General features: G+C 62.3%; 3 protein-coding genes across 5 annotated transcripts; 2 read left to right on the top strand and 1 right to left on the bottom strand.

Annotated features, from left to right (window-relative positions):
- Window positions 1-6,116: 6,116 nt before the first annotated feature.
- Window positions 6,117-7,965, top strand: JUNB (JunB proto-oncogene, AP-1 transcription factor subunit). The gene has a single exon (XM_046685683.1). The coding sequence runs from the start codon at window positions 6,414-6,416 to the stop codon at window positions 7,455-7,457; it is 1,044 nt and encodes a 347-aa protein (XP_046541639.1). The 5' UTR covers window positions 6,117-6,413; the 3' UTR covers window positions 7,458-7,965.
- A 2,054-nt stretch (window positions 7,966-10,019) lies between these two features.
- PRDX2 (peroxiredoxin 2) lies at window positions 10,020-13,303 on the bottom strand. 2 transcript variants are annotated; one of them, XM_046685688.1, is made up of 6 exons: window positions 13,282-13,303; window positions 12,056-12,167; window positions 11,817-11,970; window positions 11,152-11,274; window positions 10,907-11,037; window positions 10,020-10,324 (listed from the first exon to the last, which is right to left on the bottom strand). In XM_046685688.1, the coding sequence occupies exons 2-6, from the start codon at window positions 12,156-12,158 to the stop codon at window positions 10,239-10,241; spliced, it is 597 nt and encodes a 198-aa protein (XP_046541644.1). In that variant the 5' UTR covers window positions 12,159-12,167; window positions 13,282-13,303; the 3' UTR covers window positions 10,020-10,238. The 2 variants fall into 2 exon arrangements, with proteins under 2 accessions (XP_046541644.1, XP_046541642.1); XM_046685686.1 differs by lacking the exon at window positions 13,282-13,303 and adding an exon at window positions 12,635-12,771.
- RNASEH2A (ribonuclease H2 subunit A) lies at window positions 12,830-19,434 on the top strand. 2 transcript variants are annotated; one of them, XM_046685684.1, is made up of 10 exons: window positions 12,830-13,116; window positions 14,170-14,422; window positions 15,215-15,607; window positions 15,815-15,886; window positions 15,999-16,125; window positions 16,227-16,314; window positions 17,682-17,819; window positions 17,920-18,007; window positions 18,986-19,109; window positions 19,224-19,434. In XM_046685684.1, the coding sequence occupies exons 3-10, from the start codon at window positions 15,481-15,483 to the stop codon at window positions 19,357-19,359; spliced, it is 900 nt and encodes a 299-aa protein (XP_046541640.1). In that variant the 5' UTR covers window positions 12,830-13,116; window positions 14,170-14,422; window positions 15,215-15,480; the 3' UTR covers window positions 19,360-19,434. The 2 variants fall into 2 exon arrangements, with proteins under 2 accessions (XP_046541640.1, XP_046541641.1); XM_046685685.1 differs by lacking the exon at window positions 12,830-13,116 and adding an exon at window positions 13,301-13,387.
- Window positions 19,435-19,741: the final 307 nt, after the last annotated feature.

Below are 19,741 nucleotides of genomic sequence, written 5' to 3'. Positions count from 1 at the left end.
AGAGGTGGGGCAGGAATGAGGCGGAACCTGTTGGGCCCGTCGCCTCCCCGCCCCTCACCCTCATTCCGGGGCCCTGACAGGGTCCCCCCCACGCTGCCGCCCCACCCCCGCCACCGTGGACGCCTGGGTCCTGACCCGAGGGTGGCCAGAGGGAGGGGATGTCGGCGGAGACAGCGTCTCGGGAACATCCTGTGGACGGCTGGCTGGACAGACGGGAGGGTCAGCCCCTCCCAGGCAGGGCAGAAATTGGCTGGGGGCAGAGTAAACAGGGGCCAGGGTGGCCAGACTTGGGGGGGCAGCAAGGAGTGTACACAGAGACAGTCACCCCGAGAGAGACAGTCCAGACACACAAACCCTGTCACCCTGGCCACAAAGATACTGCGGACCAGGAACACACACTGCCAGGGTCAGATACACATCTGGGCAAGACCCAGCAACGGCTGTCACATACAGACACAGTGACAGGGCAGACTCAGGAGCTGCCCTGAATCGCTGCCAAACATGAAGCCATCAACAGGCCAGAAGCATGCAGGCAGGGCACGTGTGGCAGGGATAAATCAACTCAGCGAACAGGCAGGATGGACACAGACAAACACAGAAAGACACTGACATCCAGGTGAGAAGCTACAGCCAGCAGACAGCGGTGGCAGGCTCACACTCACACCGAGACAAACGTGACAGGCCAGAAACACACAGGGAGGACAGACACAGAGAACTGTGCATCAGACCCCAGCGTGCGTGTTGACAGACTCAGGGAGAAGGGCCAGTAACTCTCAGTGCAAGCACGTTGAGAGCTGCACCAGAGATATTCAGACCCACACACATGCACAGGCTGTCAGATCCTGATACCCAAGGGAACACAACACACACACACACACACACACACACACACACACGCAAGACTGTCAAGAGAAACAGATACTCAGAGGCATAGGATACATAAACCTACAAAGAGATGGACACCCAGCTCCCCACACAGTTGTACACACACTCAGAGATGTTCCAAGGGACACCAAGACACATCCTTACAGATACACACTGCCTCACTGATAACACACCCACGTCAGCCCGGCCAGCAGATGGGGCAGACGCAAGCAGACAGGCTGCCATATTCACAGACATGGTCTGGTCTGACAGTCACACCCAGCACAGAGAAGCACAGACACACAGGCCACAGTCGGACAGTCATAAAAACACTGGCACAGACACCCTGACAGAACCTGTTAGTACGTGCACGCGCACATGCCAGCCACAGAGATCACATACATACACACACACACAGACCAGCCACAGACCTCACACACACACAGAGACCTCACACAGGCAAGCCATGGACCTCACACTCACACACACGCATAAACACACATACACACCAGACAGCCATAGCTTGGCCATATGCACTCCAAAACAAGACATGCACATAGGCCAGCTACAGGCCACTTATTCCATAGACCATACACACACACTCACACACACATTCACCACCTTCCCCTACACCCCCCCCCCCCAAAGCAGACAGGCCCTACACACCCCTGCAGGGTTGGGCCAACACACAGACACGCACTGAGGAGACAGGCCTCACACAGACTGGCACACGCCCTGACAGGCCAGCCACACACAAACCCACAGCCGCACAGACACGCGCGCTCTGGGCCCATGCTGAGCTCTGTGGGGCTCTGGGCTGCCCGGCCAGGCTCTGCACCCCCCAGAGATCCTGGTGCTTCCTCTCTCCAAACATCGCCCCCTACTTCCCTCCCTCCCTGCTGTTTGTCACTTCCCCTGAGAGGCCTCACTCGGCAGCCTCGGTCCCTGGAGAGGTGTAGGCCTGTTTTCTCAGCACATCCCCTGTTAAGGGGGCACCCAGGAGTTCAGCCATGCTCGGGTCCCCCGAGACCTCTCCAGCAGTGGGGGGACTGAGGCAGCTTTGTGGGAAACTCCCCTCGTGCCCAGCTGAGTCAGCTAGAGGACACAGACTCCTTCCTGCTTCCAAGAAAACCCAGCAGCTTCCTCTCCAGCACAGGGGGTGAGGGACCCCCCCCCCAAACCACAGAGGTGGGGCAGGGAGGTGGCTGGCAGGCCAGGGGCTCCTAGGGGAGGCCCTCCGTGATTTTCAGCCTCTTCCTGCCCAGCTGCCTGTCCACACCCAGGGGCAGGGACGCGGGAGGCCGGGTGCTATGACTTGTGGGTTCTCGCCCTGGCCTGCCCACTGGCTGACTCACGGGCAGCCCCCGGCCCAGTTTCCTGGTGAGGGCCGCACCGGTCAGTGGGGCCAGGGGGGAGGGGGTCACTAGGCTATTTATAAGAAGGAGAAGTCCCTCATGCCAGGGCCAAAAGCCCCAGAGCCACCCGTGGGTGGGGGTGGGTGAACTTCCTCCTTATCCCGCCTGCCCCCCCCCCAGCCCTGGGCCCCTGGGTGTGGGGGAAGCCTGGGCACAGACTTCCCAGCCAGATGCTGGTCTGGAGCCCAGGGCCTGGGCAGTACCCTGCTGCCAGTCTGGGCACCCCGGCCAGGTGGGGGAGGGGCTATCCTCACACCCTCTTCTCTTCGGCCTTGGCGCCACAGGGACGGCGTGAGGGGGTGGTGCACAGGCCACAAAGGTGAGACTGGCAGGGCCTGGAACCGGCTGTACCAGCTCGGCTGGGCCACCGCCCTCCCTCCCTGGCCTGATCCCCACCCCCTGCTCCAGCGCCCATTGGGAGTACTCAGGGCCACCGACCCCACTCCAACATGCTGGCCACCCCCCATACCAGCCCCTCCCCCTGGGCCCGGCTCTGTCTCTCTTCCCATGAAAGGAGACCCTTTGTGAAAGAGCCTGCAGAGCTTGGTATACAGTTGGCACTGCATAAACGCTTCTCTGGTTGGGAATATCCACAGGATAGTGGCTAACCCTCTGGAGCCAGACAGCTGGGGTTATACTCTGACTCCAACTCTTACAGCTCTGGGACATCAGGCAATTCCTCACCTTCCTGTACCTCAGTGCTCTTGTCTGTGAAATGGGGATACAAATAGCCTGCATTTCACTGGGTTGTCAAAGGCAGGCAATGAGTGACTCAGATCACCTAGCAGAGTGCCAGGCCCATGGTAAGAGCCACATAAGTGTCAGCTATTAAAATAATAATTATTATTTCTCAGTCTGTCTGCCTATCTTAAGTGTCTCCGAGTCTCGCTGTCTGTCTGCATGACGCGAACCCTGCCCCCTGTTTGTCTCTCTGGGCATCTCTCCTGGCCCTGCCCCCTGCCCCCATACACCCACATTTCCTTGCCTGGCCCTTGCCCTCCATCTCTGTCCTCTCTGGGCCTGCCTCGCCTCTCTGCAGCACAGGCCTGGCATGGCCGGCGTCTGCACTGGCCAGGGCTGACTCACACCGGCCTCCTGGCCCGTGGGACCTGCAGGTTGGCTTCCCGAGATGCTGCCCTCCGGCCAGACCTGCCCAGCCCCCACCACTGCCCGCTGCGCCCCCGCAGGGCCCAGCCAGATGTCAGCTGCAGCTATTAGCATGGGCGGGAGACACAGACCTGGCAGCGTGCCCGCCAGACTCAGCGGCCACTGGAATCTCCCTTGAGCCTTGGGCGGGGGAGGGGAGCAGTTCAAGCAAGGGGAGGAGGGGAGGGGGCACCCAGGGGTCACGAGGACCCTCTAAAGACGGGAGGCCCCCTGCTTCTCCTGGGATCTTCCTCTGTAAGGCCGCTGCTCTGCTGGACTTCCCCCTGCCCCCACATAGCTGTTTCTCTTTCGCCTCTTTCATTTTCCTTCTCTCTCCCACACTTGAGCTCTGTGCCTGCCCTGCAGAGGCTGGCTAGCCCCTGTCCCTCAGCCCCTCACTACCCTAAAGAAACTTCCATCCTCCCAGAAGACAGAGGCCTCTCTCTCAGAGAGAAAGAGAGAGAGACTGAGATTCTCACCTCTCCTTCTGGTGGCTCACATCCCAACTGCTTGGAAGTCCCACCTTAAGTCTAACTAGAAGCTTCACCATCTAAACCTCCACTCAGTCCTGGGGAAGGAGCTCTGGAGGGGTTCCCTCAGATCTCCCCTGGATTCTTAGGTTCTGTTTGGAGGGGAGCGGATCCCCCCCAGGTATTCTGGATGGTTGACAAGATCCCCTGACTAAAACAGGAGTAGGGCCCGTCACCCACATCAGAGAGGGGGCACGCCAGCTCCTAGGGGTGTTTGTGGGGAGGGGCCCCAGACCTCCTGGCAGAAAGGAACCGCACCCCGCCCGAGGGAGGAGGCAGCCGTGCCAGCCCGCCCAGGCGCCGGGGGCGCCTCGAGGCCTTGCCCCGCCCCCTCCGCGCCCCGTCGGGCCAGGGGCGAAGTCCGACCCAGGCCCGCGGGCAGGTGGGGACCTGCTGGGCTGGGTCGGGCCGGGCCGGGCCGAGCCTGGCAGGACGCGGCCCGAGCGGCTGGGTGGGGCCGGGCCAGGCGGCCGTGGGGGCCCCGGGGGCGGCGGCCGGGGCCGGTCGAGACTAGCCGTCCGGGGGCCCGGGCGCGCCCGGGGACCTGGCAGATACCCGGGCTCCCAGCTCCTGGCTCCGGGCCCCGGGACAGCGCTGGCCCCACCCCTTCCTGTGCCCTTATATGGGCGTCGGGAGACTCCGGGGGCCGCTCCGCCCCCAGTCCTGCCCGCGGACTCCGGCCCGTTGCCATGGCGACCAGGCCCCGCTCCCCGGAGCGTCCTCCTCCGTCGGGCCAATGAAATCGTCCCGGGCCCGCCTGCCTTCGGGTGGCTTGCGAGCCCCGCGGGCTGAACCATTGCTGGGGGGAGGGGGGGCAAGGTGACTGGAGGCCTCTGCGGCAGGGCGCGTTGCGCGCACCCGGGCCTCCGCGCTGGTCGCAGGCCCAGGTTCCTCTTCCGAGGCGCAGAGCCCCGCCGGACCCAGGGCGGGGCGCACGGTCCCGTAGGATCCGAGTGACGGAGGCAGGGCCGGGCTCCTTCCCCGGGGGCTGTTGCCACACTTCCTGCCGCGGCGCTCTTTCCCTAGCCTGTTTCTAAGGAAGGAGTGGGGTTGGGCGACCGCACCCCGGCGGTCAGGCTTGGTCCAGGCACCAGGAGCCGATACGCTGGCGGTCAAGCCCAGGGTCACTGGAGGAGGTCTTTGGGATGGGGACAGAGTATTCAGGCGCCTAGGGGGTCACCCACGCGAGGGGGCGCCAGTCATGAAAGATCCAACCGTTCTGGTCCCCAGGACCCTCAAAGACCCCTCCTTCTCTCATGTCTCAACCGGGGACCCTCTGTCGTTATCTCAGCTCTGAAAGCGTCCTCCGAGCTTTCTAATTCTCCTTCATCAGGGCTTCTCAGATAACCCCAGTGACCCCCAACCTCTGACAGTGTCCCCATCTCCTACCTCACATATTTCCGTAACTCAGTGTACCCCAGAACCCTCATTCACTTTCTGCATATGTGGATTCCCCCAGTTCCTTCCCCTTCTCACTTATGGGGCACCCTCAATCTCTCCCATGGACTCCAGGACCTCTACTCATTTTTTGCATGATGGGTCCTCCAGCTCCTCCCCGTGTACCCTTTCGGTCTCTCCTCCTCTTCATTTTTCCTGGGTTCAGTCGCTCCCGTGAAATCTCCAGTCCCTCAACCCCTCTGTACTCAGGACCCCCAGTAATTCCTGAGTCAGGCATCTTTTTACCCCTCCCCCATCTACCCTGCTTAACCCTCCCGCCTCTCTGGGGTCCCTTGTATTCTCAGTCCTCCAACCCCTTTCGGATACTCTGGTTTCCTCAGGCCTTTCCGGGGACATGCTGGGACCACCACTCCCCTCGCCCCCCCAACCAGCACCACTTGCTCTGTATCAGTTCCTCTATCCTTTATCGTGTACTCCAGGGGAATCATGCCCTCCGTGGAGTCCCTCCCCATGTGCCTCGGACCGACCCAGCATCCCCTTCCTCGCGCACCCTGGGGTCCCCTGAGCCCCTCCCCTTACAGCCGCGCCGAGCCACCCAGCCCGTGGCCGCTGTTTACAAGGACACGCGCTTCCTGACAGTGACGCGAGCCGCCTCCTCCCCTTCCCCACGCTCAAGGAGGGGGGCGCGGGGGCCTGGCTCCGGCGACGGCCAATCGGGGCGCACTTCCGCAGCTGACTATCGCCGTATAAAGGCGTGTGACTCCGACTGAGCGGCTGGGACCTTGAGCGCGGCCGGGCCAGCATCGGAGCCAGCAGGGAGCGGGGAGCAGGGGGAAGCGACACCAAGAAAGCAAGCGCGCCCGAGAGGGGCAGAGAGGCTCGAGAAGCCGCACAGAGCTTCCGCGCACAGCCGCCGGCTGGCCTCTCCCGGCCTGTTCCAGCCCCCAGGAACGTGCGTCCAGACACCGAGTCCAGCCGCCGCCGCGGACAGCGCGCCACTCGCTGTAGCGAGGCCCGGGGCGGCCCCGCAGGGACCCCCCAGACCGCCAGGGCCGCCCGGATGTGCACTAAAATGGAACAGCCCTTCTACCACGACGACTCATACGCAGCGGCGGGATACGGCCGGGCCCCGGGCGGCCTCTCTCTACACGACTACAAACTCCTGAAGCCCAGCCTGGCGCTCAACCTGGCCGACCCCTACCGAGGTCTGAAAGCACCCGGGGCGCGGGGCCCCGGCCCGGAGGGCAGCGGTGGCAGCAGCTACTTTTCCAGCCAGGGCTCGGACACAGGCGCGTCGCTCAAGCTCGCCTCATCGGAGCTGGAGCGCCTGATCGTCCCCAACAGCAACGGCGTGATCACGACGACGCCCACGCCCCCGGGACAGTACTTTTACCCCCGCGGGGGTGGCAGCGGTGGAGGTGCGGGGGGCGCGGGAGGCGGCGTCACTGAGGAGCAGGAGGGCTTCGCCGACGGCTTTGTCAAAGCCCTGGACGACCTGCACAAGATGAACCACGTGACGCCCCCCAACGTGTCCCTGGGCGCCAGCGGGGGGCCCCCGGCCGGGCCCGGGGGTGTATACCCCGGCTCTGAGCCGCCTCCGGTCTACACCAACCTCAGCAGCTATTCCCCAGCTTCTGCGCCCTCCGGAGGCGCCGCGGCCGCCGTCGGGACCGGGAGCTCGTACCCGACGGCCACCATCAGCTACCTCCCACACGCGCCGCCCTTCGCCGGCGGCCACCCAGCGCAGCTGGGCCTGGGCCGCGGCGCTTCCACCTTCAAGGAGGAACCGCAGACCGTGCCTGAGGCGCGCAGCCGCGACGCCACGCCGCCCGTGTCCCCCATCAACATGGAAGACCAGGAGCGCATCAAAGTGGAGCGCAAGCGGCTGCGGAACCGGCTGGCGGCCACCAAGTGCCGGAAGCGGAAGCTGGAGCGCATCGCGCGCCTGGAGGACAAGGTGAAGACACTCAAGGCCGAGAACGCGGGGCTGTCGAGCACTGCCGGCCTCCTCCGGGAGCAGGTGGCCCAGCTCAAACAGAAGGTCATGACCCATGTCAGCAACGGCTGCCAGCTGCTTCTTGGGGTCAAGGGACACGCCTTCTGAGCGCCCCCCGCGTCCCCCATACGGACATTCCCGGAACCTGGACGGCTGGGCGCACGCCTCCCACGGGGCGAGGGGGCAGGCAGTGGGCACTGGCCCCGGGGCCTGGGGACGCCGCAAACCACACTGGACTCCTGCCCGCCCGCTCTGCGCTCAGTCCTTCCACACCGACGTTTACAAGCCCCCCTTCCAAGTTTTTTTGTATGTTTTTTTCTGCTGGAAAGACTCAATTCATATTGAATATAATATATTTGTGTATTTAACAGGGAGGGGAGGAGGGGGCGATCGCGGCGGAGCTGGCCCCGCCGCCCGGTACTCGAGCCCGCGGGGACACTGGGGAGGGGACCCCTCGCCTCCTGCCCTCCCCCCTCTGCACCGTACTGTGGAAAAGAAACACTCACCTGATGTTTAAGGAGTGTATTTTAAGATGTGTTTGTGTGTATGTGTGAGTTTGTTGTTCTGACTTTTTATTGAATCTATTTAAGTAAAAAAAAAAATGGTTCTTTATTAATTTCTGTTGTCTTTTTTTCCAAGCCGGGCGGGCGGAGGGAGGAGAGTCCTGGGCTGCCCCCACCCCACTGCTGTTTGTGGCTCGCTCCTGTATCCGGGTCCCCCTCGCCAGCTCTGTCCAGGCATCTTGCAGCTCCAGCCCTGACGTCCAATCCTCCTCGCGTCCCCTGATACCCGGGCTTGGAAGGTCCAGGGCGGGGACTAGCCGCCCAGCGCCAGGGGGCAGAGGGCCTGGGGCGAGGTGCGCAGTGCGCAGGCGCGGCCCCGCCCCGCCGCGCGCGCCGGGGCTTTCCCCGCTGACGCAGCGGAAGCGCTGCCCATATTTGGGCGGCCGCTGCCCAGTGACGCGCCGGCGGTCTCCGGGCAGATTCCGGGAATCCCCTCCCCCGCTCTGCCCGGCAGGGCCGCGGCGCCGGGAAGGGGGCCGGGATTTTCCCAGGCAGGCGGCTGCCGGGGCCCGGAAAGCCCCAGGCCTGGGTCCAGAGCGTCCGCGGTGGGCGGGCCGCGCTCCTGCTCCCCGGGAGCCACCCCGGAGCCTCCCCATCGGCCTGGCGCCCGGGCCCCGCCGCGCCCACGCCCGCCCCGTCTGCCCCGAGCCGGGCGGGGGGTTGCTGCTGCCTGCGCGTCGTTGCCGCCGCGGTCCCCCCACCCCCGCCAGGAAGGGCGGCGCCCGCCTGCCAGTTTCCCCTCCCGGGTGCCAGGCCGGGAGCGGGGCGACTGCCAGGTCTGGTCCTGCCGGGGCGGCTGCTGGGCCGCCGGGCGCCGCCGCCGCCCTCGCGCGGGGCTCCCTGCCCCGCCGCTGGCCCGGGTGGGAGGTGGCTGGTGCGCCCGGAGGGGTCTGGCGGTGTTCAGAGCTGGAAGCCCCTAGAGCAGCGGAGAAAAATACCGGCAGAGTAACCAGGCCACAGGGGCGGGGTGGGCGGCACAGACACTTCATTAATTCGTTTATAAAATACATCCTCAACAGCCCGGCCCTGGAGACCTGGCCTGGACCATGGCAGACAGACGATAAACAAACAAACACGATGGGGAGGTGCTGGTAAGTGTTAGGAAGAGAAAAAACAGGTCAAGGTGGCAGTGATGGGGCAGAGGAGGTGAGCTGCTTTGGAGGATAGATTGGGGCTGCTGGACCTTTAATGAGGCGATTTTCCGGCAGATTTGAAGAAGCCGGGCCCTAAGAAAATCCTGGGTAACAGCGTTCTGGGCAGAGGGAATGGCACATGCAAAATTCCTGTGGCCAGAGCAAGATCAGCCAGTTAAAGAACAGCAAGAGGCCAGTGTGCCTGGCAGGGAGTGAACCAGGAGGGAGGAGATGAGGTCAGGAAGACCACACCGGGCCTTGGGGAGGAATGTAGATAAAATTCAAAGGTCAAAACGAGTGACCTCGCAGGGTATTAGCCTGGATAACGATATTAATAATGGGTCTATGGGTTAAATGAGCCTGTCAGTCTTGTTCTGTGGAAGGTAATGGAGGCTCCGAGTGGCAGAACCACCTTGCCTAAACACTCACCGCATCCAACTGCACTTCTAGAGCCCTTCCAGCCTGGCGTGGGGCAGAGCTGGCAGCATGTAGCACAAGCTCCCACTCTTGGTTCTGCTCTCAGGACTGGGTCCCCACGCTCTCCTTCCAGTCCCAGGGACCAGTCCTAAGAACCATTACCTGGGCGCTGAGCTTTGCATACTTTCTCTTTTCATGTGGATGGTGGTGTGGCTCGGTTGTCTTTATTCCTATTTTACTGTTGGAGAAACCCGGGGGAGATCGCGGCTCTTAATTGGTATTTGAACCCAGGCTGGCTGATAGCAAGGGATAGGCGCTGCCTAGTATGGCTAGGTTTCAGGATGTTGGGCATCCTGGGACTTGCTCCCTGCAAGGGGCAAACAGCAGCCCCAAGCCGCCCTCAGGGCCAAGGAGAAAGGAGAGTAAACAGTGAGCATGCGGTCAGGCTGCCACCTTGTGGTGGAGATAAGTAACTACACCGTCCGTTTCCCAGGCCAGTGCCCGGAGAAGGGGGAGGACACGGAGACGCCAGGACAGACCACACCAACAGACGCACATCTGTCCCTACTACTTTATTGGTCACCTCTAGGCCTGTGCCCGGCTACGGGGGCTCCAGGGAGGAGTCACTATTCAGCAGCTCTCAGCTGGGAGCATGAGAAGGCCTCGGCCTAGCCCTCCAGGGTGGACAACTATGGAGTTTGAGGGTGCAGGTCTGGCCTTTCCCGGGTCAGCACAGGGAGGGGCCGAGAGCCCAAGCTTGCCACCCGACTGCCAGCCTAGTTATGTTTGGAGAAATATTCCTTGCTGTCGTCCACGTTGGGCTTGATCGTGTCACTGCCTGGCTTCCAGCCAGCGGGACAGACTGTGGGAAGACACAGGGATGCACTTGTGAGGCTGGAGCCCCATAGTCAAGGCGGGGCAGTAATGAGGGCCAAACAGGCAAAGGAGAGCCTAGGTTGCAGAAGAAAAAACCCAGAGCCAAGGGGTCAAGGCCCAAGACCACACAGAATGCTAAAAGAAGCCCTCCGAGCCCGGCTGCAGGCTTTTCTGGCTGACATTTTTATTTCTTCTTGCCCTTTTAATCCCATCCTTCTCCCTCAGCCCCAGATCCACTGGACTTCAAGGACCCATGGTCAGGCTGTGTACACATGAGAAGGGACTCTGGTCCAATTAACATGATTCAAGCCTGCTTGGTATACACCTTCTCAAATACCTTCTACAGACCTCTTACCTTCCACCCCCCTCCCCCCCACTCCTTGTATTAGGGAGCTACCCCACCAGACTAGATACTTCCTGCAGACAAGACCCTGTGCTGACTCTTCTTTGGGGCCCCCACATCCATCCCACACAGGTGCTAGAGCAGGCAGTGAATGTCTGGATAACAATATGACAGAGGGGCTGAGTGTGTCCCCATGTGTGAACACGTGACTGCGTGTCTGCTCACCTTCCCCGTGTTCGTCCGTGTACTGGAAGGCCTGGACCAGCCGCAGAGCCTCGTCCACAGAGCGCCCCACAGGCAGGTCATTGACAGTGATCTGGCGAAGGACACCCTTGCCGTCGATGATGAAGAGGCCCCTGAAGAGATTGGGGTTCACGGTGAGGAGCTGGGAGCTCCTGCCGCCAGCCAGAGTTGGGGGCAGGGAGGGCATCATCCAAGAGTAGTCCCCTCCCCCTGAGGGCCCACAGTACCTGTAGGCGATGCCTTCGTCTTCTTTCAGCACGCCATAATCGTGGGACAAGCTTCTGGTTACATCGGCCAGCAGGGGGATGTTCAGGGGGCCCAAGCCTCCCTCCTTCCGGGGGGTGTTGATCCTGGGGGTGGGGGAGACAGGGCTAGGACCTCAAGATGCCCGGCACAGCAGGGTCCTCGCCTTGTGGGCCTGGGGGTGATAAGGGCTGGAGAGGGGGTGCTGGAGGCGAGCGATAAAGGGGCTTTAGAGGGAGGCCCTGGGAGCCCCCCCCCCCCCACCCTGAAGTGGCTGTTTCCTGCAGCTGCAACGACTAAGCTAATGCTCCAGCCAAGTGGCTTCACATGTGCTGGTGGACTCCAGCATCTTGGGGCAGAGAGCGTGCCTCAGAGTCCCCATCTCCTTCTCTGGCTCTGCGTCCTGGGGCCCAGCCCTTCGCACTCTTGAACTGGAGTTTCCACCTTCTTGAAATAGTTTTTGGGAGGGAGGCTGGGTTGCCTAAAGTGAGATAAGCACCTGCAACTCTCTACATAGCAACTAGTTTCCAAATGCTAATTACTGTCATCATAATTTCCAAGATGGGAGAGAGAGGCACCACACAGCTCGCCCTGTACCCCACAGAGGTGGAGGCTCAACCCGCGCCCCCCAGCTGGTCCCCGCTCATACCAAGCCAGGTGGGTGAACTGAGAGTCGACAGAGACCCCCAGCACCTCGCAGCCCAGCTTGCGGAAGTCCTCAGCATGCTCGCTGAAAGCGATGATCTCCGTGGGGCACACGAAGGTGAAGTCCAGCGGGTAGAAAAACAGGACCACATATTTCCCTGGGGGCGGGGGGACCATAGACGAGGAGTTAGACCTCCAAAGCCTGCCTTCCCCCAATCCGGGCCCCCTCCAGGCCGCCCTCACCTGTGTAGTCGGAAAGCTTCACCTCCCTGAAGGCGCCCTCCACTACCGCGGTGGCATGGAAGTCTGGTGCGGGCTTTCCAATGTGCGCGTTGCCGCAGGCCATGGCTGAAAGCTGAGACCCCCGCCCGGTCAGTGCGCCCGGGAAGACCCTTTGTCCTCCCTCCCCAAGGTCACGCAGCGCGCTGGGCCCGGTGACCGAGGCCGCGCGGCGCAGGCAGCAGCAGTGCCCCGCACCCTCCCCAGGACCGGCTCTGCGCGGCCTCGAGGCTGCAGGAGACCCGCCCCCCCCCACCCCCTGCCGGAGCGCGAGCTGTCCGGCAGCGGCCGCAGGGCCCCCTGAGCGTGTGGGCCCAAGCGCGGTGGCGCAAGCCCCCTTCGACCCCGGGGAGGGGACCCCGGGAGCAGGGGGCGGAGAACCCGGCGATGCGGCCTGCACTCCAAGGCTGCGGCCTCGGTCTCCCCCGCAAGGACAAAGGCGGCCACTGTGGCGGGCAGAAAACAAAGGCGGCCAGCGCCGAGGTCTGCAGAGGGCCGGAGCGCTCCGAGGCCCCCGGGCCCGTGCAGCCCGGGCGTGCATACCTGCGTGGGCAAGGGCGGGACGCACGGACTCGCTCACGCCTGGACTCGCGTTCTCAGCGCCAAGTGCGCCCCAGGCCTCCGAGCCTTTTATGCGCCGCCCGAACCGTGACGCGCAGGGCGGGGGGTGGGCGGGCGAGCCGAGCGGTTGGGTCCACTGCCGCCGCAGGGGAGGGGGAGCTGGGCCGGCCCGGCCCACGCGCCCGCGGGCGGCGGGGGAGCGCGCAGCCGCGGCCCCAGCCCCGCGCCCCCCATCCGCGGGGAGCGCGGGCGCGGCAGCCCCGACCCCGCGCGGGCTGCTCCCCGAGCGCGCCGGCGTCGGTTGGAGGCCGGCATGGCCCGGAGCCCGGCAGCGCTGCTGCTGCCGCTTCTGATGCTCCTGCTGCTGGCCACCCCTGCCCAGGTCTCCCCCGACTACCATTACTTTGGCGAGCAGGGCGAAGGAGACACCTGGGAGCAGCTGCGGTTGCAGCATCGGGAGAAAGGTAACCGCAGGCCGCGGGTGTGACGGTGCAGAAAGGTGCCCGTTGCCCCACTCTGCCAGCTGGCTGCAAACAGACCCTCCTCTGGGGACTTGGACTCTCCGCGCAGCTGTGCCCTGGCGGCACCCCTTGAGCTGATTTCTTTTCTCTGAGGCTCAGTTTCCTTACCGGTAAACTGAAGTCGAGACTGCCTGAAAACAGCTTACCCGTGGAGAGGGGACAGGGGCAAAGGCAAGAAACACGGGAGCAGACACACCCATAAACGCATGCGTAGGTAAATTTCTGAAGTCAGAGAAGGTTTGGCTGAAAAAGACAGATGACCAGTGCAGCCCGAATGACAAGCAAAAGCCAAAAATGCAAAGATTTACCGGGAAAAGTGTGGCAAGGAGTGGGAACAGCAGGTACCAAGGCGAGAAGGACTGAAAGAGGGTTGGAGAGCGGCTAGTGTTGTCTCGGGGAGGCTTGGCCAGGGCACGAGGTGTCAGGCTTGGGAGCCGCAGAGCTGGGTTGAGACCTGTGTCATAGGAGTGTTGGGGGGAGTCAGCGAAAGAACCTTGTAAAGGGCATTGGATAAGCGCTCCAGATAAGTTGTAGCTGCTTGAAATGTGATCGTAGTAATTGTTGCTGTTCTCTGTGCTAGCCCATCGCTAGGGGCTGTAAATACCCTCATTATGCCAATTATGTCATCTGATTTACCACCTGGCAGCCCTGCTGGTCAGCTGGCACTCTGCCCGCTGGCTGGACAGGCACATGATCACGGCCCCAAACAGGAGTCAGCTTCAGATGGTGTGGACCAAGGGTGTGGTACCACACTCCCACTGGGCAGGCTGGCACAGGTGCGTGCGATGTGTCAGTTTGCAGTCCCTCGGGTCGCTCGCCAGATGTGTGAGCGCAGAAGGGTGGTTTTCTCTTTCTAGGTGTCCGTTTCCCCACGCAGGAATGATGGGAAGGTTAAATGAGATAATCCATGGTGGGGTGCCTGAAACAGAAGCAGAGCTCAGCATACAGGCGCTGTTGTTATTTGTCAGTGTCTTTATTATCTTCCTCCCTCCCTAGAGGAGGACACAGGGGTCGACCCCCCCTACCTGGCCCTCCATCCCTAGAGGTGGAGAACTCCATCTTTGGCCCGTGGGGAAAGTGGCGCTGTTTGTGTGACGTGGGCAAGCAGGAGCGCAGCCGCGAGGTGCTGGGGGCAGCGCTGGGCCTGGTGTTCATGGACCGCGAGAACCTGGTGCAGGTGCGGCCCTGCGGGCAACGAGATTGTTCATCCTGCAAGCCGACAGACTGCGACTGGAGGCCCTGAGCCTGGGTGAGAGACGGGCGCAGAGGAGGCCCCGCCGGGGCGGGCTGGCAAGCCCGGGGCCGCGAGTCCCCAGGGTGGGAGGGAGGAGAGGAAGGGAGACCTGGGGCCCTGAGTCTGGGGCTTGAGGGTGGTGGGGGAGGGGAGAGCTGGGTCAGGAGATGTGAGCCCGCTGATATCCGGGAGGAAGGAAGAAAGGTGATGGGGGCGGGGAGGGGGAGACGGAGATGGAGGAGCTGTGACCCTGAGGAAGGCAGGGGCATGAGCCTGGTGTGGGCCTGGGACCCACAGCCCGAGGACACGAGCCCCCTGAGACTAGAGAGTTAGAAGGAGAGGTGAGGTCGGAGGGGTGAACAGATCCGGGAGGCGTGATGGGGGAGGGGGACATGAACCCTGAGTTGGGGGAAATGAGCCTGTCTGGGGCAGCAGGATCTGTTAAGTCTGGGGTCTCGAATCAGGGGTAGGGGAGGCTTAGCCCCAATGAGAGAGGGTAGGAAGCAGAGTGAGGGGATGGGGTGGGGGGGCGGTCCGGGGGGGATCTGGGTGAGGTACCGAGAGAGAGAGGGGGTTTGTGGACCTCAAGTCCAAAGGCCTGAGTCCAGTGGGGGCGGGGATACCTAGTCCAGGGGGCTTAGACTGTGTGCAGTGGCGGGGCCTGAATGCACGTGGGCGACGGGGACTCCGTGATGCGGAGACCCGTATTCTGGGAGGAGAGTGGTATTTGACCTTCTAGGCCCTGAGTAGGCCGGGTCCTGCAATGCCCGCCTCAGCCTCCTCTTTATTTTCCTCTCCTCCCACCAGCCCCAGCGTGCGGGGCTGCAGAGGCCCCGCGGCGGAGCTCGGAAAGCGACCCCGCCCACCCGGTTCCCCAACAGCGGAGCTTGGCCGTCCGCCTCGGGAACTACAATTTCCAGCGAGCTGCGCGGCAGCGGCGTCTGCTGCGCGCCGACGTCTGCGGCGGGGCGTGTCCTGCGCCGATTGGTCGGGAGCGAGCGCCGCTGCGGGGCCCGCGGAAAACGCGCGCCGAGACCAGCACCTGCGGACCTGGTTTCTGCGGCCGAGGCGACATGGATCTCAGCGAGCTGGAGAGGGACAATACGGGCCGCTGCCGCCTGAACTCGCCTGTGCCCGCGGTGTGCCGCAAACAGCCCTGCGCCCTGGGTGTCGATGAGGCGGGCCGGGGCCCGGTGCTGGGTACGCCCCCGGGGCCGGCGTGGGGGAGGGGCGGGCTCAGGGGGATGCAAGTTGCCCTCAAACCGGAGCCGGGATTGCACCGGACCCGGGGACGGGGGTGCTACTGGGAATGGCCGTGCCATGGGTGATGGCACCGAAAAAAGCGGTGATGACGGAACAGGGATGGCGGCTTTCACGGGCTCACTGGTTGCACCTCCGCTTTCCCAGGCCCCATGGTCTACGCCATCTGTTATTGCCCCCTGTCCCGCCTGGCAGATCTGGAGGCCCTGAAAGTGGCAGGTGAGCCCGAGGTGGACGCCTGGGGAGCGTATGCCTGGGCATGTGCAGGGACGAGGGGAAGCAGGAACTGGGAGAACCAGCAGCTCCCCTTCTCTCCCAACCCTCTTCCCAGACTCAAAGACCCTGTCGGAGAGCGAGCGGGACAGGCTCTTTGCGAGAATGAAGGAGGACGGGGACTTTGTGGGCTGGGCACTGGACGTGCTGTCTCCAAACCTCATCTCTACCAGCATGCTTGGGCGGTGAGGGGTCCCGCGAGGGGTCGGGGCGGAGGGGCAGCCAGCGTCTGCTGGAAGGGCTGGGTAGCTGGAACGGGGTTCACTGGGCTCTGTCCCCACCGCAGGGTCAAGTACAATCTGAACTCTCTGTCCCATGATACGGCCGCTGGGCTGGTGCAGTATGCTTTGGACCAGGGTGTGAAAGTCGCCCAGGTGAGCTGTTGGGTTGCCCTCATTTGATCAGCTCGGGATAAAATGGTATAAAAGTGCAGTAGGCGGTTCAGCGCCAGACATATCTGGAGTACCTGGGGAACCTTTGTCGCTGCTGTTGCCTTCCTACTGCTTTCCCACCCTGAATGTGTGCCCCACTGAGGACCGTGGTAGAGCCCCCTAGCCCCACCCCCATCTGATCTGTCTCTATATCCTAAAGGTTCAACGTCCAGAATATATCCCTCATCTGTCCACCTTCCCCCAGCCTGTGTTCTCGGCGAGGGCACCCTCCCTCCCGGATGGCTGCCCCATCCTCCTCCCTGGTCCCCCCCCCTCCCGCCCCTCCCTTCTGGTCTGCTCCCTATGCAGCAGCAGACAGTCGTCCTTTGGAAATGTAAATCTCGACATTTAATTTTCTGATCACAGTGGAAATTAAATCAGGAAAATTCACAGGCAAGTGGAGGAGAATGAGATTAAATTACCAGAAATATAAGTTGGCATTACATCGAGGGCTCTGAAGCAAAGAATGGGCTGTTCTGAGAGAACAGCGAGGACAAATACGCTTGAGATGGGGAATGGAACAAGGGAGGCCTTGCTGAGGAGGTGGCTGAAGTCCAGGACTAGAATGTGGAGCTGCCCATGCAGTACTGGAGCAGACAGACAAGGGCCCTGTTCTCAGGGTCATGGCCCAGTCAGGGGAGATGATGGTCAGCTGGTAAGCAAATAAAGGTGATTTCTGAGAACAATAAGTGCTTACGGAGATCACCCTTCCTGGCGCCTCCCTGACCTCATCTCTCTGCTCCAGCCATTGGGCCTCTGTACTGCTGTCCAGCATCCTTGACATGGTCCTACCTCAGGGCCTTTGCACTTGCTGTTCCCTCTGCCTAGAACACTCTTTTGCAGATCTCTGCGTTGCTCCTTCCTTTATCTCCTTTAGGCCTTTATTCAAATGTCACCACCTCAGAGTGACCTTCCGGAAACCTCTCCCACTTCTGTTTAAAATTGTATTTTTTCTGACTCTCCCGTATTCTTTATTATGTACTGTGTTTCCTGTCTGTGGGCCCTCCCCAAGTGTCCCCTCTAGGAGGAGAGAAATTTTTGTCTGGTGTGTTTACTGCCATGTCCCTGGCACCTGGAGCAGCCCATGGTACACAGTCGGTGCTCAATAAATGTAGAATGGCTGCAGCATGACCAGAGAAGGCTCTTTGGGAAGTGATGCTTGAGCTGAGACCCCCGTGGAAGCATGCAGCCTGAAACTTGCTGAGAAGAATATTCTAGGCAGCAGGAACAGCAAGGGCGGAGACTGTGAAGCTGTGTTTGCAGTTTTTCTGGATGTTCATTGAGTGAATACATTTCTGTCACCGCGGCAGGTGTTTGTGGACACCGTGGGGATGCCAGAGACATACCAGCAGCGGCTGCAGCAGCGCTTTCCCGGCATTGAGGTGACGGTCAAGGCCAAGGCAGACTCGCTCTACCCCGTGGTCAGCGCCGCCAGCATCTGTGCTAAGGTCAGCCCCCCACCGGCCGTGGCCGGCTCCCAGCATCCCTCCGGGCACGGGGCAGGTGTGGCTGACTGGAGGCGATCCCCAGTGCTGATCTCACTTGCAGGTGGCCCGAGACCAGGCTGTGAAGAACTGGAAGTTTGTGGAAAAGCTACAGGACTCGGACACTGATTATGGCTCCGGCTACCCCAACGGTGAGCAGATGGCTGCCGGCTGCCTCAAGCGGCCCTGCAACAGCAACTGTGGCGATAACACTGCCGAGGCAGCCTGAGCACACTTCCACGGTTTTCTGAGTTCTGCTTCCTGCGCTCCCCGGCGGAAGAGGCCGAGGCTGAGACCCAGGCAGGGCCCTTGGTTCCCACCGGTGGGCTGGGCGGCGGAGCTGGATCCCAGCTCAGGCTCCCTCCTCCTGTCTCCCTCCCCCGACCCTGCTGGCTCTGGAGCGTCCAGGGAAGGTGGGCGGCTGTCCCTTTGCGGAGGGGAAAGGAGCTGGCTCGTGTCCAGTGGCGCTAGCTTCAATCTTGTTTTCTCCCCATTATGAGGCTCAGGCTCCTTGTCTGTGCAGTGGGGATGATCATGTCCCCCCAGCCCCCCCCCCACACACACATGGCAGATGCAATGATTCGGTGGCTGGGTTCAGGGAACCCTCTGGTCCTTCTGAGGCGCAGGGAGGGACTGGCCCTTGAGTGAGGTGACACAGGTCTGTGATTGGAACAGAGATGAGGCCAAAGTGAGGACACCAGGTGCAGGCCAAAGGTGGTCTGGGCAACGTTCAGTGCTTGCTGAGCACCCGGTGCGTGCCATGCAGGGCTGAGCCCTGGGGACATAGCCGGGAGTGAGAAAAACAAGGACTTCCTCTCCCCACTGAGTTCGTGGTTATGTGGGGGAGACGGGCATTAACCTGATGGTCCTCACATGCTGCTTTAGTAGCTGTGGGCCTGGGGGGTGGGGAGATGTCTCAGAGGCAGTCTCCCTAAACTGTAACTTGAGCATCTCTTGGCCAGGTGAAGAGTCTGGGGGAGCTGTCTATGCGAAGGTCCTGAGGCAGGATGATGTCTCAGACACTGGGAAGAGGCCCGAGATGAGGGGGCAGGACCTCAGGCCAGGCTGAGGAGCTGGGGCCTCATGGCAGGGTTCAGGGACTGTCTCCAAAGCTGCCCCACCCCACCCAGATCCCAAGACGAAAGCGTGGTTGAGGAGGCACGTGGAGCCCGTGTTCGGCTTCCCCCAGTTTGTCCGGTTCAGCTGGCGCACGGCCCAGAGCATCCTGGAGAAGGAGGCGGAAGACGTTGTCTGGTGGGTGTCCCAGAGGTGCTGTGGGGAAGGAGAGAGGGAGGCCGGGACTCAGCCCTGCCTGAGGGCCTCCCCGGCCCCCCAGAAGTGGCCAGTGTCACCCCCTCTCTCCCACAGGGACGACTCGGTGGCAGAGGATCAGGAGGGAGTTGGGAGGATCACGGCCTATTTCGATGAAGGCCTCCGATCGCGCACCCGGCTGCCCCACCGGTACTTCCAGGAGCGCGGCCTGGCGCCGGCCGCCACTCTCTAGGAGCCGGCCTGTCTGCCCCCTTGCCCGCCCCCTCCCGAGTTTGTGATTAAAATTGTTGAAGGAAGGCCCAGTGTGGGGCTGTGCTTTGGTGTGGAGACGGGGCGGGTGTGCTCTGGGGCTGGGCCCAGCTCCTGGCTTTTGGGACCCGAATAGGATGGGCCCTGTCGATTGATTTGTTGCTGCTGCAACCCAGTACCGCAGACTGGGCGGCTCCAAGGCAGCAGATGTTTACAGCCGTGTGTTGGGTAATGACGGGGGCACGTTCTGAGGATTGCGTCTTAGGCGATGTCGCTGTGCGAGCTTTGCAGAGTGTGCTCACGCAAGCCGGGACGGCATAGCCTGCTACACACCTGGGCGGCGTGCTGCGAGTCCTGCGGGACTG

This window comes from Equus quagga, chromosome 14 (genome assembly GCF_021613505.1).
Source record: "Equus quagga isolate Etosha38 chromosome 14, UCLA_HA_Equagga_1.0, whole genome shotgun sequence".
NCBI lineage: Eukaryota > Metazoa > Chordata > Mammalia > Perissodactyla > Equidae > Equus > Equus quagga.
Note: the sequence above shows the minus strand (reverse complement) of the source record. Positions and strands in the feature narration are given on the sequence as shown.